The 22,507-nt window shown below is 36.0% G+C and overlaps 2 protein-coding genes across 3 annotated transcripts in view; both read right to left on the minus strand.

The window, feature by feature from the left end:
* Window positions 1-1,507: 1,507 nt before the first annotated feature.
* On the minus strand, window positions 1,508-9,652 carry EloA (transcription elongation factor elongin A). Its single transcript, XM_076119902.1, has 10 exons — window positions 9,465-9,652; window positions 8,971-9,166; window positions 8,160-8,308; window positions 6,114-7,206; window positions 5,928-6,025; window positions 5,397-5,572; window positions 4,936-5,024; window positions 4,281-4,480; window positions 3,838-3,987; window positions 1,508-3,320 (listed from the first exon to the last, which is right to left on the minus strand). The coding sequence occupies exons 1-10, from the start codon at window positions 9,537-9,539 to the stop codon at window positions 3,120-3,122; spliced, it is 2,427 nt and encodes an 808-aa protein (XP_075976017.1). The 5' UTR covers window positions 9,540-9,652; the 3' UTR covers window positions 1,508-3,119.
* Window positions 9,653-19,203: 9,551 nt separating this feature from the next.
* Window positions 19,204-22,507, minus strand: part of Atg16 (Autophagy-related 16) — a 153,262-nt gene continuing 149,958 nt past the window's right edge. For both annotated transcript variants that reach the window (XM_076120282.1, XM_076120281.1), the window contains one exon: window positions 19,204-22,474. The gene's annotated coding sequence lies outside the window, so the exon portion shown is untranslated. The remainder of the gene's footprint in view (window positions 22,475-22,507) is intronic.

The following is a 22,507-nucleotide window of genomic DNA, read 5'->3' on the forward strand; positions in this document are numbered from 1 at the left end:
CGACAACATTTATATAGATATGTAATATCTCGGGAATTTGATACAGGTTAGGAAAAAATGTGGTTGAAATTTAAACCTTTTCTTGGGTATGTTGGCCTTACCATGTTTTTTGTAACTTTTTACATAAATATCAGCAAGTAAGTCGTAGCAAAGTCTTTATTTTTGTTTATTCAAGTGGCTTGGAATTGGGCCTAAAAAGTGGTAGGTACAGCTGGGTAAATCGCGTTTGAGGGCCGCTGAACTAAGTCATAGAACGAGTAACGTATTACATTTCTCGAGAACCACAGGGCTATTTAAATCTTAATAGGTGTGGTATCTCAGCAAATTAGTTCAAAAGGCTGATCACAATTATTTTGATCACAGTGCCCGTTTTAATATTACATGCCTTAGTTAGAGTAAATTACGGCAGGTAGTGTATTTTGTTGTTTAGTTTGTCATCATATTGGATTATTTTAAGATTTTATCGAGGTTTGAATACTGGATTATCTGGTAATAACCGATACCGACTTATTATAAAATATTCTATAACACATGATACGTTACATGCGACATCTCATCTTTTAACCGGCATTTCTAACTTTAACCTCAAATTGTAACTTACAGATCATTTATCAACAGGTAAGTACTGTGATTTAGCGTTACAATCAATTCCATAATCAGCCAAAACGGCCTGATAAAATACCAAAAGTTTTAAATGTACTCAAATCTAAACATAAGCTGTTATTCACACGAAAAAACGTCTCAGATTTTTAATCATTAATATGAAGTTATACAATACTAGCTGACCCGCGCAACTTCGCTTGCGTCACCTAAGAGAATGGGTCAAAATTTTCCCCGTTTTTGTATCATTTTTCGTTGCTACTCCGCTCCTAATGACCGTAGCATGATGTTATATAGCCTATAGCCTTCCTCGATAAATGGGCTATCTAACACTGAAAGAATTTTTCAAATCGGACCAGTAGTTCCTGAGATTAGCGCGTTCAAACAAACAAACAAACAAACAAACTCTTCAGCTTTATTATATTAGTATAGATTCAGATGTGACGCGATTATCATTCTTTCTTGCGATATCTAATAATACATATATAAACGTGATTCATATTTTTACGATAATCCTATCTTGATAACTTTAATCTGAAGCATGACATATCAAACTTGATTTATTGAAACGAAAGTTGAAAAGAATTATGTGTTTAAATTCAATGTATATTGAAATCCTTTCAATTAATTGTATTTGTACAGTAAAGTAATTTTACTACGTTCCTGCAACAACAATTACCTTCTAGCTACATTTTGAGCAATAGTACTACAAGTAATCATTTCAAAACATCTACATTTACGTACCTATGAGGCGGATTACAGAACACAAATCCTTGTCGACACAAATCTCATGCATTTGCAGGTTAATTGGCACTTGATGTCGTTGCTCTATGTCTATTATTGGTCACAATCTCTGCAATAGGACGAAGAAATACTCAATAATCCATAAAATAATATCATCACAAGGTACCAGTTCAAAAATAATATTTTATTGTGATGTTATTTTAATATTACATCAAGAGACACTACTTGTTTAAAATTTATTCCATATTACTACATTTACATTCAAGACTTTATGTATACATCAGAAGTAAAAATGTTTCTAAAACATCGTTAAAATACACTAGTACATAAAAAATACATATCCCTGAATCGCTTCATTTCGCGTCTTACAAAACACTACATCACAATTTCGGTTCATGTTCACAAGACGTTCAAACGAATACAGGTTAAGTAGAATATGAACGTGGATAGTTCGTAAAGTGTTTGTATGGCAAAAGTTCAGTTAACATCAGTGGTGATATAAGGTCTCTTGTACAGACCTTCAGAATATAAACAGTGTGTACACCAGCGAGATCCCGTCTCATGAACAAGAGCCCTTATGTTCTATTTCAAACATATCACAGCATCCTGAATCTTTTGGTACATTTCCGACGTTCCATTAATATTGACTTATGATAAGAAAATTTCTAATGACATGAACAAATGCTATAAATAAGTACACATTTGTTTACATTATTTCATTACAATTATTCATAGTGCCTACTGCATTATTCTAGAGGCCCTTCTCAGAATATCATTGTCAAAGCAAAATTCGAACAAAAATAAAATATCGAGTTTACTTTCCTATTTAATGTAAAAAGGGAGTCAACACGATATTACATTGTGTACGAACATTTGCTTGACGATCGATAAACTAGCCTTACCTACACTAACTTAAGATCTACAAAATTCTGATAAGCTCAAAATTTATTTGTTCTAGATATTATACATTTTTTTATTTGTACACTGTCTATTTTTTGGTTTCGAACAGGAACAAATTATAATAAGATCCGGCTAAGTAATCGTGCGACAGTGTTTCGTGAAGTTCATTTTATTAGCAAATCCATAATATTAGAAATAGAATCATTATAAAAAATGTGTTCAAATATGGCGAAATAAATTAAACATAAGTACAGTCACAAGAATAAATAGTCATATTTCGATAAAAACGTTGCAGTTATACTAATACTAGACGTATATCTACACAAATGTTTACGTTCGCGATCGTGCATCGCGTGAATATATAGACAAATATTATTATTTCACAAATTATTCGATATCGTATTTGGCTACGAGGTAGGGTCGATATTGTCATATCGATACAAAAATAAATTAATCGGAGATAAGTGAAACGCGAACGATCTACCGCTAACCTACCGAGGAGTACGAATATTAAAAAATACCGAATATCGTCCTACGTCCGGGAACACCGATAGGGTCGCGATCGCGGCGGAGCTACAGTACCGGACGACTAAAATGGCGCCGGTCGAAACACCGCTGCGCAAATATAAAAACGCTACTACTAAATCGCAATAGACTACGGGCAGAGTCAAAATTAAAAACGTTCCGGAGCATCGCCGCGACTACAACTAACATTTCATACAAAATCACACACGAATCACTAGACATAATATTTACAGGGTCGAGCCTCCGTCGCGACGAATCGGAGGACGGGGCGGACACGCGCGACCGGAGCCGCCGGGCGGGGCCACTCGCGGTCCGGAGACACGGCGCGGGCGGAACGATTCCTCAACTTATCACCGCTTGCGGCCGCGCATGATCTGCAGCGCCTTGGCCATGAGCGGCGCCTTCTTGGGCTTGTGGAAGGCGCCGCTGGAGGCGGGCGCGGCCACGGGGCGCGCGGAGGCTCCGCCGCGCAGCACGTTGGGCGCCGCCGCCAGCGACGCCACGCGCGCCGCCGGGCTGCCCGTGGCCAGCCGCGCCGTGCCCATCGCCGCCTGCAACACGACACACACGTTAGCACCTGCACCATGCTCAGAGACACCCCGACAAATTTACATTGAAAACATAAGCTTAACCCATTATTTTCCCACAGTTAAGGCCTGTTCAGACCAGCAAGTCAGAGTCAGCAGTTCAGAGGCAGCAAATATCGCCCAGGTTTAAAGGCCTTCATATTAAGTGTCTCGTCTCAGTATGACGGAGCATCGAGTCGCGATGAAATTAGTAATATTTTCAATATCCCAACGACATTTAGACTAACAAACTAATGTAAAGATCAGTCTTCAGGCATCTATCTTTCACCATTTGTGAGAATATTCAACCACTTAGCCACTAAAGCTTATTCAATATTATGAGCTTCTAATTGACTTACGTTAACATCAGACTATTCGACGACGTGAATACATTATCCATGTAATTTTTTTACGTCTTCTCGCCCGTTTTCTCTACACGATACACATTTATAAGTAAACACTTCAAAACAACAACGAATACAAAGTGAAGCTAAATCTTTACCTGTTTCTTAGCGATGTTACGTGGAGGTTTCGCAACAGAGTCAACATACGCCATTTTGGTTTGTTTAATGGGCGCCTTCTTTGCTTCTTGAGCGATCCTTATGTTAGCCGTGAGCGATTTCAATCTGTGTTCTTGTTCTTCTTGGCATCTCTGTAATTAGATAAATAACATGGAATGTAGCGTAAAGATTACAAAAACATTGTTAAAGAATCATGTTAATCAATCAGTTACATAACCCTATTTAGAAAAGTATAAATTATGTAGGAGCGCATTTCTGGGCGATACGACATGTCTTCGGCGTTTTCGGAGTAATAATTAGTTATGACCATCTACGGCATCTACTGAGTACCTCAAAACTATTATTACAAACAAATTCTATGACACAATAAAACATCGTCTTACTATGAAAAAAAGTAATTCCAACGGCTGATAAAAATACATACCGCATACATCTCCCTCCATGTCTCCATTTCCTGACGTTGTTTGTTACGGAAATGTTTTTGGCAGAAGTTCTGCCACAAATGGTCAGTGTCGTCCATCAAATAATTGTTGTAATGTTCTAACATATACAACTGTTGTGGCGTGGCTCTGTCTACCACGGGCTTCAGAATTTCATATGGCACACCGCCCGTGAACTCAAGTGCTGTAATAGTGGAAGATAATAATTAGGCATTTAATGATTGAGTTTTTTAGTAAAGACTTAAAGGCAAAGCTTGCTTACCCCCGGTTTCTGAGTACATTTAGCGTTTTTTTTTTGTATGAGTCTTAACGCTATTGAATAGATAAACTGCCGCTAAATGTAACTCAGAAACCGGGGGTTAGACACTTAATTGGCACTCATCGACACAGTCTGGAAAACACGGACTAAACGGTTGCCGTTTATATGATCGGCAAAAGTCGATGTGTTGATCTGACCCTTAAAGTCGAATTATGCTGAATCAGTTCAGTAACTGCTTTGAGCAGGTCTGTTGCCCAAAAAAACAAATGCCGGAATATGTGCTAAGCGTGCACTTGTTCAAACTTAGTCTTGAGCAAATATACTGAAGTGCTGGTCGAAAGTTGCTGAATTGTTGTTAAGTGGTGTAAAGTATAACTTACCATCAATATGTTCTTGAAGTACATGCACGCACATTTCATACAAAGAGGGTATTTTTCCTATTACTTTGTTTCCTGAATATACTTTGGTTCTGTGGAAAAAGGAAAATACAGTTTTAACAATATGTCGCTCAGCACCAAATTTAATTAAATTTTGATTAATTCAAGTATGCTCAATTTCTTTATATTATGTACAGTTTTACTTCTAATACCTTACTCATTTTGTATTAGGATAATAATTATTGTAGGTACTTGGCCAGCATGGTGGCCTCAAGGCCAAAGCCCTCCCTTGTTTGGGAGGAGATCCTTGTCAAGCAGTGGGAGTTATAGGCTAAAAATTGTGCTCAAGGCAAATCTCTGATTGACTCTGATGCATGATAATACAGATCAACAAAGTATTAAGAGAAGTTTGACCACGGCCACAGGTTTGGAAATAAAAATGACACATTTGTAGGAAAAGGTACCTTTGGTTTTTAGAGGATATGACAGCACTCATGGCATCTTCATCGCTGAAATGCGGTAGTGGGCGCGGCGGCGGGCGAGGCTTGTAGTGCGGCGAGATGTCCGGTAGACCTGAGATCTCCAGCGCCGGTAGTGGCGCCAGCTTCGCACTAGGAGCGAGCAACGCCGCCGGACTCATCTGAAAACATATTTTCAATTGATTTGTTACTCAAAGTATGCTTTCATCTTTATATTGGGTGTTTAATTGTACTACCAGTTCAGAAACTCTGAAATTGCTAATGGCAAATAGATCTCTTAGATTATTTGCAAAATCTTTTATAGCTGAGGTAAAGTTAAGGAAAATTCTGTTGAAACTAGATACTTTACATTATTTGTTTTTAATACGAGCACGTAGCGAGACAATATTTCAAAGATCAAATAAGCCATGACGAGTTTATGCAAACGCTATTAATTGGGCAGAATACATTAAAGGTATTTTATATATTTTTAATATTTGAAAATTATAAAAATCGTAACAACCAGCAGATACTTACGTCACTGTTTGGTGATGACATTTCTTTTGCAGATGATCCAGATTTCTTTTTAGGTTTAGCAGGACTGATCATACCAAGCGCTTCTGCAAAACTGGCACCTGAAGTATAAAAAATAATAACAATTTAAAAAGGAAGATTTAAAAGGTATTATATGTAGGTAACAGTTGACAATATTTCGTAAATTACCTGATCCACAATCAATTCCATCGTCACTGTCGCCTCCTCCATTGATTTGGACTTTCTTCTTTGGTACATCTTCTCTTTTACTGCTACTGCTAGATTTGCTGCTTTTATGTGAAGACGACGAGCTTGACTTATGTTCTGACTTCTTTTCACTCCTGTCACTATGCTTCTCAGAAGGTCTACTACTTGATGAAGACTTGTGCTCTGCGGATGAAGAGTGTTTTTTCTCACTACTTGACTTTTCTTTTGAGGAACTACTTCTCTCCTTTGACTTGTCCTTGCTAGAAGACCTGTGTTTCTCCACAGAACTGGTACCATTGGTAGCTTCTTTTGACTTGTGCTTACTGGATTCTTTCTCTGATGAGCTCTTGTGCTTCTCTTTTTCAGAGCTCTGTGAGTGAGAGGAACTCTTGTGTTTGTCTCCCTTGCTGTGTTTGTCAGAGCTTGACTTGTGTCTCTCAGAGCTACTGTCAACTTTGTGAGCACTACTCGACTTGTGTTTGTCTACACTGGATGAACTGCTGTGTTTACTGGACTTTGATTCTTTATGACTTTTTTCAGATTCAGATTTGAGTTCTGGTTTGTGCTTCTTCTCAGTACTAGACTCTTTCTCTTTTGAAGTCTTATGTTTTTCAAAACTTTGACTGCTATGCCTCTCAGAACTATGACTTTTATGCTTGTCTGAGGCATGACTGCTATGTTTGTCAGAGCTGTGACTACTATGTTTATCGGAACTGTGACTGGTAGGTTTTTCCGTAGATATTCGCCGGACTTTCGGCTGAGGGCTCTGATGCTTCGAGTGTCTGTCTGACTCATGGGATCTTTTTGAACTAGAAGAACTTTTAGTATCCACATGCTCATTGTATTTAGAGGACGATGATTTGTGACTGCTTGTGTGTTCTCTCTTGATTTCTTGCTTAACTTTGACTTCTTCTTGTGAGGATTCTGAGGCGTCACTATCACTGTCATCACTCTGTGAATTGTCACTGTCACTATCACTCTCAGATTCATCATGATTGTTTCTACCATGTGATTTTTTTTTATCATCATCTTCACTTGAGCTGGACTGGGTTTGTCTTTTGTTTGAATCTTCCTCCTGCAATAAGTTTTTAAAATATGGAAATCTAATATTAAAGATATCTGAATTCTCCCAACAGTGGAGATTTATATAGTTAAGTGAACAAAAGTAAATATACAATATGACATTCTGATTGATTTAACACAATGTTACATTGTACAACAAATTATCACAAGGGCATTAATTAATGTGTATTCGCATGAAGGCTATGCAATAGCAGATATTCTATCTACCAAAATACCAATATAATTTAGTCCTGTATTACAAATTACTATGCCTGAAACGAAACTATAGAATATATTTAAGTTCACAGCAAGGAAACATATTATTGATATACGTACTTTACATCACCCATAGATATGATAAAACCGGTAATGAAATAAAACCACAGAAAGGAATCTTATCACCACTATGTGTTATGTCAACCCAATATTATATCAATTCATATGAACCTAGCTTTTTTATTCTAAATGTGTAAATTTAAAAATATATATATTATTCTGTTAAGTAGAGAGACTTGGCTTTTATCTATATCTGCAGTTTTCATAAAAGCTTTAGTATTATAAGATTAATTTAAAATAAATAATACCAAACCTACAATTTCTATGACTGTGAGTAGGTGATAGGTGAATCATCAAGGATAAATCATGAGTCTAGTTCTTTATTATGCAGACAGTGGTTAGAGTGGGATTTTCTCAGATGCAGGTGACTTGGTGACACAACATGTAAGATAATAACGTAATTAGTTTTTTTGGATAGTAAACTTGGTAAAGGATTTTTGTCAACTGTAACTTGTACGCCAGCTTCTTCTTATGAATGACAAGAACAAAATTGTTGTTTAAACCTTGAAAATTTAAACTATTAGTTAATATAAAAGAAAGATTTCTATTGAGACCATGTTGTTGGTATGTTATTCAGACAAGATTTAAAAAAAAATGTAAATAAATAATATCTTTCAAATAATTACTTACCTCACTGCTGTGATATTTTCTCTTGTTGCTGCTGTGGTGTCCATTCACATACCGTTCATTTGTTCTAGAACTTTTATATTTATCAGACTTATTTCTAGACTTTTGAGCATTATCGTCTGATTCCTTTCCGCTTCCATGACCATTGTATGCTATAATAAAGTTACTTACGTTATGACATGTTACATTTAAATAACACTGAGGGTGTCTATTGATATTTTACATTCTTGGCATTCTTCTGGTACACTATCAATGTCATGTTCATATTTTTTGTTTAAATTTACTGGTCATGCAACAAAGGTCACAAAAAATTTGGCAAAATATTAAGCAGCTACATGCAAGATAATAAAAACGATCAAATAATCTAGCTATTATGCTAATTCAAAGCAAATTAAAATAGCATTATGTGTTAAAATTTGAATGTTTCACATTTGAGTTAAATTTTCATGCTACCGTTTTATTGATTTAGATGGTTTCTAAAATTTACAATGAATAAAAACACAAAATCAAAAATTATCAAATATAATATATTTTTAATGATGTGAGACTATAATATTTACAAAAATATCTCATCAAACAAAACATGATAGTATCATACTGTTGATTGTATGATCTGTTGAGAGCCCCAATAGTAACAAAATAAACCTATATGTTCAGATCTCTCTTTAGAGGTATAAATCAATATGTAAACAGCCCCCAAGACTTAAACAAATACACATTAACACTAGTTCCTATCATTCAAACTTCTTTGTTTAGTTGAAACTTAAGCATACTCTCAATGACTATGAGTAGTGTTAAAATTTAGCTTGCTCACTTTCATTAGGTTCTGTTTCTGTATCACTCTCCTCCGAGGCCACCATCATCTTCCATTTGTACACAAGGGATCTTGCCGCCTGTCCCACTTCTCCCGGCTCTTTTCGTAGAGCATTCACTGTACGACCAACACCTGTCTCTTGGAGGTGCTGCACCGTCACTCCCAAGCTGAACAACTTGTCTATACATTTTAAAACCTACAAAACAACAAATTACATTCATCAAACGGGAAAAAAGTATTCCATATTGACACTCGGTGCCTATTATCTTTCAAAGGGAAAGGTGATATTACATTTGCATACATATGTTCATCCAATTTCGTAAACGAATGAAAATTTCACAATATGCGTATTTATTAAGCGCATCAAGGCATATCAGTTGATTATTTTACTAGCACTTAATTGTCACTGTTACAAATAGAAGAATATTTGCAAATTATGTCTAATTAATGTGGGAAATAACAGCAAATGGAAGATGAGTAAAATGAAAACTCACTTTTTGATGATCTGTATTCGGGTATTTTTCTATTGCCGTTTGATAGTGTTTAATTAAATCGAGAACCGACGCCATGCTACACGATTTTTATCATCACAATGTCAATTCTTCAGCAGTATAGATTGGATGCCAGCTGGTAAACGGGAACCATTTTTATCATACACATTTTACTACATACGTCAATGACGTTTCGTATCACTCAACTGTCACGAGCATTTAAATGTGCGATTTTCATGGTGTTTTAGGCGAGTCATTCTTGACTACATCACTATTTATCTTTGTAAAATTGGATAATTTAATTTAATCCAGAAATATTTATAGTTAAATACTACTAGCACTTTATATTACCATTTTTGGATTTATTATTTTAAAGGAAACTAACTAGGACTTACTAGATCCTCTTTAGTCTTTGCGCCAAGGTATAACAAGTTCCATTTTTTTTTAATGAATAATCGCTATATTTCTTTTTTATAAGGGGTGGATTTGGGCTTTAAAAAATTCTAGGCCTTACCGTATAATACTGCTTTTTAAGAAAAGGACAGACGATAGTCTTGTAATCCTTGGCCTAAAAGTAGTGACTGAGCTGTATGATTAAGAAATTCGCAGTGCTTGCCCGGAGTATGAGGGATGCGGTTATAAATAATCCTTCGAGCCTTGCGTGACCTTTGACCGATCATGTTGTCCCCCGTCTTACTGGTATGCAATAGTCGTGGAAGTAGAAAGTGTCTCAGAGTAGTCAGAGTGTACCTACCTACCAGTTTGTTGTATCAGCATATAATAATATACATATATATAAGTAAATATTCTTCTATAATTCGTGAAGTCCCTACTGCACTCATGTTGTCGCAAAATCAAATCATCCAATAAGCCACATAATCATATTTGACTAATTCACAGTCAAATAATATTATGTGAAGATAAACTGGTGTAAACTTTAAGGTAGAACAAAAAATGCGCATTAATTAAGGATGAAGCCTACCAAGTACCTATCAAGGAAGAGACTTCCTTTCTTCCGAGGGACTGATGGTTACAAATAATAAAAGTTATCACAGATTACAAAAGTGTTATAATAAATTAAAATAATATTGTCATCGTATTCGCATACACCTCTCATTCTGGGCATGCTTCGGCTATGTAGGTACTATCTTGTTGGACTAAAGAAATAATAAGCCCTACCTAGTTTTACACTAAGCAAAAACAAATTTCAGTACCTACTATTATTATAGCAATGACATACTTAGTTGCACAAACAAACGTTCCCTATACTTACTAAGTTAACCATAATAAACCATCTTGAAAGGAAATGGACCTTTACCTCATTCACTTGAACACAAGGTATAAATTTAATCATGGTTAAATACACACAGGGCATTAGTTCGTACTTCGATGGGCGGTCGCTAGTTAGTTGTCATCTCAAACGATTTATAGAGCTGCTCGTGGTGTGGGTCAATAGGGCATGGGTGAGCCCTAAAGCCGCAGGCGGACGATCCTGACCTCTGTCAACTACTATCTACCTTCCCCTTACGCTTTATTTACCCACAATAGCCGCACCCACCCTCTATAATTTTACCTAACACTCATACTTGGTCTTTAACCTCTGACATCGCTTTTCATAAGTGCAAGCATCGATCAATTACCTACTTTTCCAAGACTGTGTACGTCGTATAAATTTTTAGTAGGTTGAGTTTAATAATAATCTAATCTTTGCAACAGTGTTCCATGAAGACGTATAATTTAGGAAGATTCAGGCTAAAATAATATTATTATGTTCATTATATTTGTAAACTATGGCTCCGTTACATACATAATAATATGGGTTTAATCGACTATAACATTAGTTTTGGTACAGTAACTGACTGTTTTTGATACGTTTAGATAAAATACAAGTCGGATTATAATATATCATCTCAGAACATAATAGTATTATAATACACATATGAAGCAATCAATGTATTAAGTGCATGTAAGTACCCGTTATTCCACCTGGCTTTTATCATGCCACTTATAAGGTAGCAAAGCGTATGATGTAGTTACAGGAAGCTCATCGAATTCTATTCATTTGAGACCGCTATATCGCGTCGAACATGTGGACTGACACTAGCGGATATATCTATTATTAAGTATGTAATTATATGATAAAGCTCTAAGGTGTTGGATTGGACGTGCGGTGCAGTCGCCCGCTTCCCACGCAGTTTCAGTTGACCCTGCTGCGTACCTTCGCTTCCCCTACACATTGGGTACACGACGAATCCTGTGTACTCCGGGTTAGTACACGTCGAGCGCTAATGTCCTCGTTATCTTGTTGCACCCACCTCCCTTGGAACACTGTTGTAGCCTAAACTGTTACAACGCAACCATTAATCGAGCACGCATACATTTCCATAACATATGAGCGCTCTGAACGCCTGTTATTTTTATGTAAGAAATACGTTTCAAAATAACTAAGAATGCCTAGTTGGCGGTGGATGTGACTTTGCTCATACATATTGCCACTGTTTTGCGCGCAGGCGTTAATTTGTTTATATCTGGTTTGTGTAGCTTGCCTTGCATGTACTCAGGAGGTGTATGGTATACGTCAACTAGTTCATTTGACGACTCTGTTATAGTCAATCATTAACTAGACTTTAATAAAAGTCATTTTTTGTAAAAGTACTTATTTACATTTTATTAGGTTTATAGATTTATGGTTATTTATGGGTACCTACTTAGCATTCAAATCAATACTTTCGTACCTAATTAATATAACGTAGAATTTATCTAAGGGTACTAACATAAATCCCTTTGATTTTGCCAACTCATTATTTCCAAAGGATAGCTTAACTTATTCCTAGTAGTTATTATGCTTGGTCGGCAACGAGGGCGATTGTTATCATTTGAGAATCACACTAACAAGTAAACGTGAACTGGTAATGGGAGTCGGGACCGTTGGTACCGAATTCAATACAGCGTGCGGAAGCATTGCGACGGTAATCTGCCCGCACAGCGCCCGTAGATCGAGATATTTGCTTGTATGCAAATCGAGGCCCTTACCGTGCGACTGCGCCGAGAACAAGCTGATGTGATAATACCCAACGGTCTCCATATAGAGTGATACTAACACTAGATACACGTGTAGATAAGGACGATGCCCGACAACCCGTAATAGAGACAAAGGGACAAGAGCCCATTGCCGGACCGCTACACTGCAATAAGAGCTCATAACAATAATTTCACAATCATATTATTTATAGCGTCAAATAACGTTATGCACCAGATTAGCATAGGATCTGCTGTATAAGTCAACAGGAAGGCTCATTATGTAAACAAGATTACAAGAAAAAGTAAAAATAGCCCAACGGGTCCGGTTCGTCTACCTTCGTCGACTTCCTGCGACGAGGACGGCAAGGAAGCATGTCCTGATTGGCAAGATAGCGCGTGCGCTAAACCTTGTTATCTGTAATTTCCTGCAGACAAGATTAATATAGCGTTAAAGGGATCATCAGTCGAAGTGATTAAGGTGTTTCGCTGTGAACTTAAACCATTTGTTCAAAGGTCAAACCATAATAATTGTAGTGACCATACGTGACTCTGTAGAGGTCTAATAAATATTACGGTGCATGCTATACATCATCGTAATTTACTCTCCTAACTTGAAATTAATTCAAAATTAACCTTTTAGCACACTGCGCCGTAAGATTTATAAGGTGTGTTTGAACTTTACAAGCTGTGAGAATATTGTCTAATGATGTAAAGCATCAGTGAAAAAGGCAATAACGACAAATAAAAAAAGTGTACCATGTAAATGTGTTTGCACAGTCATATATCCTCCGGCTAAGTTTAGACTTATTCTTAGCTGGAAGTATAAAAATAAGTAAGTAATATGTCATTAGCACCGAGGCTTTTTGCGCCTCGGACAAGTGCCACGTTACACTGACACCTGAATAATATGGTGTGCAATATAAAATGCAACATTGTGTAAGTGGTGACAGGGTGCGAGCCTATTGCTTACATTAAAATTAATACTACTGTTTCTACAATTGACACTTACAAATGACACGGCTAGCTAAGGAGCACCTAACATTTTTACATTTTATTTGCGTTCACATAATTTGTAAACTTATCTTTATAATCTTTTCTAGGGGCTATGATATCAAGCGATATCAATATCTCGTTGAGATCGAAATCGTGTGTCAGAGTTGGAAGGATACAAATGGTTATTAAATATTAGAACACATTTTTTCTCAGTTGACACTTACAATGCACTCGGTGAGACCGGGTGACATCAGCAGCGTGGAAATACCTATTCACTAACGTAGCGGTTCCGATATTTTGTGCAGTTAGGATTTGATTAAGTAAGTTTAATATTTAGCATTTCAAACTGAGTGAGATAAATCAGACGAAAAATATTCATTTGATATTAAATAAGTAAGCATTTAATGGATGCATTTACCCCCGGTTTTTGAGGTACACTTAGCGGTAGTTTATCTATTTAATAGCGTTTAAACTCATCATAAAAACCGTTAAAAGTGCTCAGAAACCGGGGGTTAACAAAATTGCGGAATATGTGAAATTGTAATTTACAAGAAGATAATGTTCAGGTCAGTAATCGAAGTTTACACAGCTTGCATTACAGATAACAATAACGAATTAATTTTCATAACCGACAGTTTTATTGAATAATAAGTATCGTAAACAGTTCCTTAGGCGATTGTTTGCAGCGACCGATCTCGCTGACCTCTTATGATTTAACAATATTGTCTGTATATGAAAGTAATTATAACGGTAGCTATAAATTTTATCAGTGTATTACCAGTTCCCTCATGTGCCCATACATAGAGAACTACCTACCAGTAAGGAGTTCCGAGTGAGCTCATGACTATGATTCCGATCTTGATATTTTGATACAGTTATTGCTGTTGTCTAATCCGGTCGGGATGTGTGGAATTCTTGCGATTGTACAGGTGTTTTGCTTCGAATTATTCTTCCAGTAAATATGTGAATATTCGAAAGTTAACACAAAACTTATTTCTATTGTTGCCTGAATGACAATGTGCCACTTAGGAAAGTGTTGATCATAGAAATAATAAAGAACGTTTAAGTTGGGTAACTTTAAGTCTTAAGTACACGCAAGTATTAGGTATCTATTAAAAGTACTAAATATAGTATGATTGCCTATAAATTGTCACGTCTGCAACAAAATGTAAAGGCAGAGTTCTGTCTAAGTATTATTTATGTTCTAAGTTTATTAAAGAAAGTTTTGGTAAACTTCAAATAAAACTATGTGGGGGTTCCGAATCTTGTCTTAATTTCAATTATACTTACACGGCAATAATAAAGTGATTTTATTAATTACTCATTTTATAACATGTATACCAAAGTTCCTCTCAAGTTTAATGAACTATAGATAAACCAGTGTAATTAATGATATAATTATACACTTACCTAAACGTGTTTCGATATTATAGTAGTGTAAGCCATCGCATTCTCGACAGTAATTACAATCACAAAGCTATGGCATTTGAGTATTTCTTTTATCCAGGTACGTACATATATTTATGAAGAATAATTGCAGTATCGTGGCGGGTTGACAACCAGTGACTCTCGGCCCTCTGGCAATGTCGACAGGAATGCCACGCCAAGTGCAATTTTCCACCGCAACCAAGTTCAATTGTGATTTTCATTACTGGTCCCAAGAGTTCGCGACCTACTCTAATTAGCTTAGATGCTTATGATTAAACGACTCGGTCACGACTCGTCGATTTACCTCAAATCCATCGCGCTTGTCTTGCAGGCTCGGGGCATCCGTCAACTCGGACAGTGCCGACACTGGCTGGAAGCAATACTGTTTTATCAATATTATTGTACTGTTTATTACGAAACCATTTCTTGTTTCACCGGTGAGTTCGAGTAAGTAATCAGTGCAATTTCTCTATTAAGATTTGGCATTACTTATATTGTCTGCATGTATTTGCGGTCGTAACTTATGTCGGAACAGTGGGTGTAACGAGGCTAGGTCTAATGTTATGTTATCCCACAAGTTTAAACAAGCACAGTCTACCATAATAAAGTCTTAAGCAATAAAATCATCTGGCTAAAGATGGAATTAAAACCAAGAGAATCTTGGCAAATAACTTTTGCCAGAGAGGGTAGTCGGTCGTTTGTAGTTTAAACATAAAATGTGACTGAGCTATTAGACATGTAATAAACGACGCTCTATAAATGTGCCCCCGGGTAGTGAGTTATGTTTAACAACTAATGTGGGTATTTCTTTAAAGAAGCTTATATTTCACACTTTAATAATGTTGCAGTACCTAAGTATATGTTTCAGCCTACTTATAGGGATATACACCTTAAATAAATTTTAATTGAATGACATTGTAACTAACCCAGCATTAAAGCACCAATAGCAACAAAGAAGATAAAATCTTTTAAGTTTTAATTCTACCATCAATTGGAAGTTATCTGCACGTAACTATCTTATGCTCTTCAAATAAGCTGAACAAAATTAATTAATTTAGATAAAAGAGAATAATGATCTAAACTAATTTCGACATCAATAAGTGACAACCAAAATGGAAAAAAGTTGTTTTTGCTAAAGTGTAAAAAAATATAACTGACAGTCGTCTCGAATTCGGTTGTAGATGTTTTTTTTATGTTATGTACATGATAAATCAGCCGTTCGATTGGAAAGCAAGTGTGTCTAATAAGTAGACCGTTATCCCGGAGCCCACGCCGGTACGCAAACATTCTAATTAGACAAGCCGCCTTGAGTTCAACAACAAAAATATTCTAGCAAACATATTTAATGGCTACCTCTCTTTGACTAAGTAGAACCATATTAACCCAATTATAACTGCACTATTAATCTTTGCTTCGACTCGTTTGCCTACATTCTATCCAAATCGAAATTCATGTTGTAAAGCTTGAAATTCCAATAACAAATTAAAATAATTTTTAATTAATACATATTAGAATTCCACACCTCGAAGGAGATAAGAATGATGAATATGAAATTTAATGAGTTAATTATAATTGAATAGAAGAAAAAACTGTTTATGTCGATAAAATAAAATCAATTGGAGTATAGGTCCATGCTCATAAATCACAGCACTTAATAAAATCGTTGGAGATAGTAGGTATTCTTGTTTCTTATTTCAAATGTCTAATAGAAGATTACTTACTTAAACTTAAACTGTCAATAATCGAATGTTTCAATGATCGAATTCGACCTGTGACTTATGACTCGAACAACCGTACTTACTCTACATTACAGAATGTCATGGCTAATAGAAAATTTTATATCTTATTATATTATAACGAGTTATTATCTTTAATACTAAAATTCATTTTAACAACCACATTGACATTCTCATTCATTAAATTTAGCCATATAGTCATATTTAGTTAAAACAATGCGAACAAGACCTTTCTCTGACGACGTATAACGGATTAAATTAATTCAAAATCGATTTTGCACGTAGAGGTGCGATTGTTTCAAGATATTTTTCCATTTGTGACCGTATCGAGGTACGTGTATCGTATAAGCTTGATGTAGGTTGTGGTTTTGGGTTGTCGTACTGGTGTTGACCGTAAACCGCTGGAGAGGGGCCGGTTGTCGCATCAAGTGTTTACTTCGCCTTTAGGTCATGGTCGATCTTTGCCATAACGAGTGAAACTCACTTATGTTGACATTTATAGATCTTATATTTTTCATCGGTCAGCCAAAGCTCAACCGATACAGGCATTTAACACAATTATGCATGAAATTGGCGGTCCATTTGATCAAGCCGTGAATAAGGAAAAGTATTCTGCAGCTCACTAGTTTTAAAATATATCTTCATCTTTAGTTATAAAACCATACCTGCATATTTAGTTATGGTTATGATTTATCTCGAGCTATAATTGCATTAGTATGTATCTATTCTAAATGGTACATTAATCTCCATGGCAGAGCTTTTTGCAATTCTTGGTTCAATGCAGAATAGAGGGACGTACACTCTACCTAAAGGCTCTAAAAACAACACAGCAACTTATTTTCCCAAACCTATCAAATGGGGTCTAACATTTTGGCATTCCAAATAGTAATCACGAGCAAAATATTGCACACCGTTGTAATTACCAACAAGTCGACGTCTAATTTGTTCATCGTAATAAGTTCACGCCACTTTTTGTTCGCACAAAAACTTAATACAAACGATGTGCCAATAATGTTATTTTTGTTTTGCATATCGGTTTCGTTAACATCTATAGCTGTCGAAGAGACTCGATACATAGAGAACTCGCTCCAGTACTTGGTACGTCCATTACGGAAAACAGCCGCGCTATTGTAATGATGTTCGGTGGTTACATCCGTCAAGATCCTATCTCGATAAAATAAACTAATGACTAAAACACACCTGTTGTTCGCGTAGGAGGGATTTGTAATGACGATGAAGATAGCTCCTAGCTGTTTGATATTCACACAATAGACCAAGTTCGTATCGCATCAATTTCCAATCTGTTTTTGTAGCAAGTAATAAATATTTATTTATCACATTTGATTCATCATAATGTGACGCCATGTATTGAGGTATCTTTACATGTCCATCTCGATGTACAATATGTACATTATGGGAGATGTATCGCGAATACTGTTATATAATAACAGTATTAAAATACATAATCATTTAAAATATATATCAATGTCGGGCTAACAATAGGTACATTAGTATTCCCTGAGGGATATACGGAAACGATGAGTATTTTAATAAAGTACCTAACCCACAGATAACAAGTCTGATGTAAGTGTAATCTTATTGAAGCGTTCAGTAGTTTCCAACATGACTTAGAAAACTAGTGTATCGGGTTATTTATTATTCCAATAAATTAACCGAGTTTAACAGCCGCAATCGCTAATAATCATCGTTAAGTTCAAACAAGTTAGAGGAATTAAATGTTCAGGAATATCAGCAAGATACATGAAGTAGGCGGTAACCAGAGCACTAGGCCTTGAACGAGTATATGATAATCTAATATATGAAAAACATAATTTTAAAGCAGTGCTCACGTGAACCTGGTTACGAAAGGGATAATGAAGTCGTATAAAACAGAGGTAATTGTACGGGTAATGCGGTTGACGCGATGTGGTTTGTTCAGGTGGTGGTAAATCTTGGCTGCTTGGACTAATTGGCCGTATTGTGCTATTACCGGCGTAACAGTGGAGGCCATTAGGCGGGCACGAGCCGCGCGATGACTGCGACGAACCCAGCCAACGACCCATACTACACACACAGATTTGCATATGACAAATGGAAAACCATTTTATAATCGACACAAAACATGTGCAAAACGTGCAACTAATAGTTTCATATGAGCGAAGCTTTTTCCACTCAATATGCGCTGTCAAACCGTGAGTACTATAACGGAATCCTTTTACATCGTGTATAAATAATCACTTAACCTATATTTTACTATATGAAAATACGACGGTATTACAAATGTGTATGAGTTATTGTTCGTGTGTCGACGTCGCCCCTCAGGTGGTGGTATAATTGGAGAAACGGTTGGGTCAATGGGTGATGACCGCAGTTCGCAACTAATAGCGCACTTAATAACTTCACCTGAATAAATCACGCGTAACGGTTCTTCCTCGCCCAAATGAATGTTAATTTGACAAGGCCTCAATGAATGTGTGAACTTAATAATACACTATGTCGAACAATGAAGTGCTCACGAAAGTAAGCAAAAAATTAATTCGATTAGAAGGTATAAAAAGTCACTATGAAATAATAACACATTTATTTTCATATTGAATAAACGTACAATTCGTAGAATAAAAGTGACGAATGTAGATTTACTTTATGCGGCTGAACAAGTAGGCGTTACAATAATATTGTACAACTCAAACACAAGGAAAATTCATTTTACATTATAAAAGTATAAGAAAATTGCACTACTTATGTTTCAATATAGCAATACTCAATACGCTCCTAATTGGCTCACATCACGTAAATTAGTGAAAGACTTGTTGGAACCAGTGGTTGAGTTGTACAACAAGGGTTGCACTGTACAACGATTCGTATAAAAATATCAGTAGACACACATATTTCAAGCCTTGTATGTTCTACATTTACAAAACTTTATTATGCAATCCAATATACGTTTATGTACAATAATAACTGACCAAAATTTATAAATCACGTAGAAAATGTAATCAAGAAAAGCTTCCAACTTTACAACTATTTAAAGGACATCATTGAAATAATCCTTGTGATGTAACTTTTATCTAAAATAAGGACAACAGTCTTGTAAAGCTGTATAATAGTAACCTATACTTAATATTTACATTATATGTTACGAAGTTAATATAACACTTGGAATATAGCCGAAAGTTCATTTTCAATACATTGTTATTCTATGTAATAAAAATAATTATACCATATACATATAAGTACTCGCTTAGTAGCTAATAAAAGGCACATATTTTTCATAAATATAAGCTTGACATTGACAAATGAAATTCGGCCACAAGAAGCTATAAGTCGTAGCGAATTATTGACAAACTTGCGTTCATTACGGGATCCATAGACAATAATGTTTGTCCCGTGTACGTGCAGTCATAATTTCATATTTGATACCGTACAGGCTTGAGCTGTTGGCGATAAATAACAAATGATCAAATTGTGCAAATTCTTAGAAAAGCGAATTAGAAATACACTGTATGTTTATCCGCATACAGTGTATTAAATTATTCATGGTAGCGAGACAAAATCAATCACAATACTACATCAAATTATAACATATGAATCAAGATACTATACATAATATATTGCGTAGTTTTATACTAGCTTTTAGATATACAATGTAATGTTTGAGACAGGAACCCGCTCGCCATATGCTTACCTAATAAACTACGTCAAAATAATATAGTACATATAATATTATACATTACCCAAAACAACAAGAAACAAATCAATAATGTATCAATAATATATTACAACAATTTATAAAGGTAGGTGGCATTTCTTGTGCTCATTTCCTAATGACTGAGAACCAACACAACCTCTTGACTCAACTAATAAATTCAAAAATAACACAGTTTTGGCTGAATTAACATTCTAAAAATCCTTTCTCATTTATGTGCACAAAGTGCTTAACTATCTACATTTGACAATTCATTTACATTTTTATATTTCCCGATGTTATTATTCAAAACATAACACGAAATATACCGCTAAATGCAAATAGAATTTCAATAAATGATCACATAATATGTGTAAAATAAAAGTGAAAAATCTTAAACGTCGAAGCCAAGTGACTAGTTATTAAAATGGCTGGCGAAATTAATTGAATATCGCCGCCGCTAGAACGTATCCGACTTGCTTAGTATAGTGGCAACTAAAATTTACGAGTATAATATCGTCCGAGAGCATGACATGATTTTGGCAAGAAAAGTGTATATATGTAGAGAGACAGGCGCCGTCCGAGTATCCTATGCAAAGTAGGTGTTGTACGCTATTATTAGCCGAGCCGAAGGTTAACGAAGCGTAATTTAAGAGCGGCGCCGGATTAGGTTTTTTCTGATCGGATTCCAGGTCCGGACGTCGCAGCAGTTTCGAGTAATTAAGCGGTCGGTTATGTGTATAATTACATGTGAAAATAATGCTTATGAGTGGCGCGGGGTCGTTGAACTGTCCGGCAAAAAATATGTTGAAATACTTGCTCGGGCTGGTTGTCAAAACACACGTCACAGGAATATGGATGTGTCGCCTGCGGCGTACGCGCGCTTTCACTAGGGCTGTCACCACAAATATCTATGTCAGTTGAGAAAATTACGAGAACTGTAGATTTAAGATGAAAATCTTTAAGTTTACGCTATAAAGAAATAGTTAAATTATTAGAGTGAAATGTCCAAAAATGTCATATAAACCGGACATAAGAAAGGTAATAAAATACGACTGCCAGCTTTTGACAGAATAAGTACGAGTATTATTAGGATGGCGGTAACAGCCCTACATCAGCGAGCCGCGCTCTTATCGGCTCAACAGTTTATTGATCGCGAGAGTCTTCGGTAGTCGCCGACGCCCGATCATTGTTTGCTAATGAGACTTGGGGGAGCACAGGTGGTCCACCATCTAACTCAGTTAACTAAAACAAATATGATGTCATGTTGACAATAATAAATGACCCCTATTAATTTATGATATCCTAAACGTGGAAGTATAAAACGTCACAGTACCTAGAATTACGCTACACGTTATGTTCCAACAACTAGCTAGTTACATCGCTATTGTTCTCATTTGAAATCTTATTGTTACTTTAAGATGCGTAATGGCGTTACCGCTATCTTATTTAACTATTACGTTCACATAATTATCTACAACATAACGTAGACACCGTCATCGCAGCGAAAGCATCACTTCAATAACACACTTTAAGAGAACTATAAATAACGCTATAATTGCTGTGTGCGGTTGTCCAGTAATAATATATATAGCACAGAACAATAACACATTACAGGAATGAAATGAAACTATAGGTACAATTGACGGAAGACAGCTTACATCTAATTAGGTGAAGATTCAACACCAGACCGCACTACATTGCTGTCACTTCACAAAACACTCACAAAGCACTTAAATGACACACATGTCTAGAATAACTCACAGGATTTTATTTCGACTCATCATAATTTGTATTCCAGATTTGGAGCTCCGTCTGCATTATATACTTTGTATGATAATGAAGAACACGTAGCACCTCTCCATTATAATAAAATATAATTATATCCGTATTTACAGTGTACACGAAAATAAATTTATAGATAATAGTTGGTTGCAGTCGATTTGTTTTATATTCTGAATGAGGTACAGAATCCGTCCTCATCCGTTATGAGATATGAGGCGTGTTCGACGCGTTCAGTTCCCAAGTGCATGTCGGAGCAGTTGTTACGTGAATTTATGAAGTATGTCCGTAGTGATACCTAGCAAGAAGTCGAAAACTTCCCCAGCGTCGTTTTCGGCCATTGCTGCACTGTCGTCAACTCTGCAAACCTGTGAATAAAATCATAGTCAATTGAAAAACTC

Source organism: Anticarsia gemmatalis, chromosome 11 (assembly GCF_050436995.1).
Source record: "Anticarsia gemmatalis isolate Benzon Research Colony breed Stoneville strain chromosome 11, ilAntGemm2 primary, whole genome shotgun sequence".
Taxonomy (NCBI): Eukaryota; Metazoa; Arthropoda; class Insecta; order Lepidoptera; family Erebidae; genus Anticarsia; species Anticarsia gemmatalis.

Excerpts from the sequence above, each read along its gene's own strand:
- EloA (XM_076119902.1), bottom strand. The coding sequence starts at position 9,539 with ATGGCGTCGGTTCTCGATTTAATTAAACACTATCAAACGGCAATAGAA. Across the intron at positions 6,026-6,113 it reads TGGAATTGATTGTGGATCAG|GTGCCAGTTTTGCAGAAGCG; the intron begins GTAATTTACGAA and ends TTTATACTTCAG. Across the intron at positions 4,481-4,935 it reads ACTTCAAGAACATATTGATG|CACTTGAGTTCACGGGCGGT; the intron begins GTAAGTTATACT and ends CCACTATTACAG.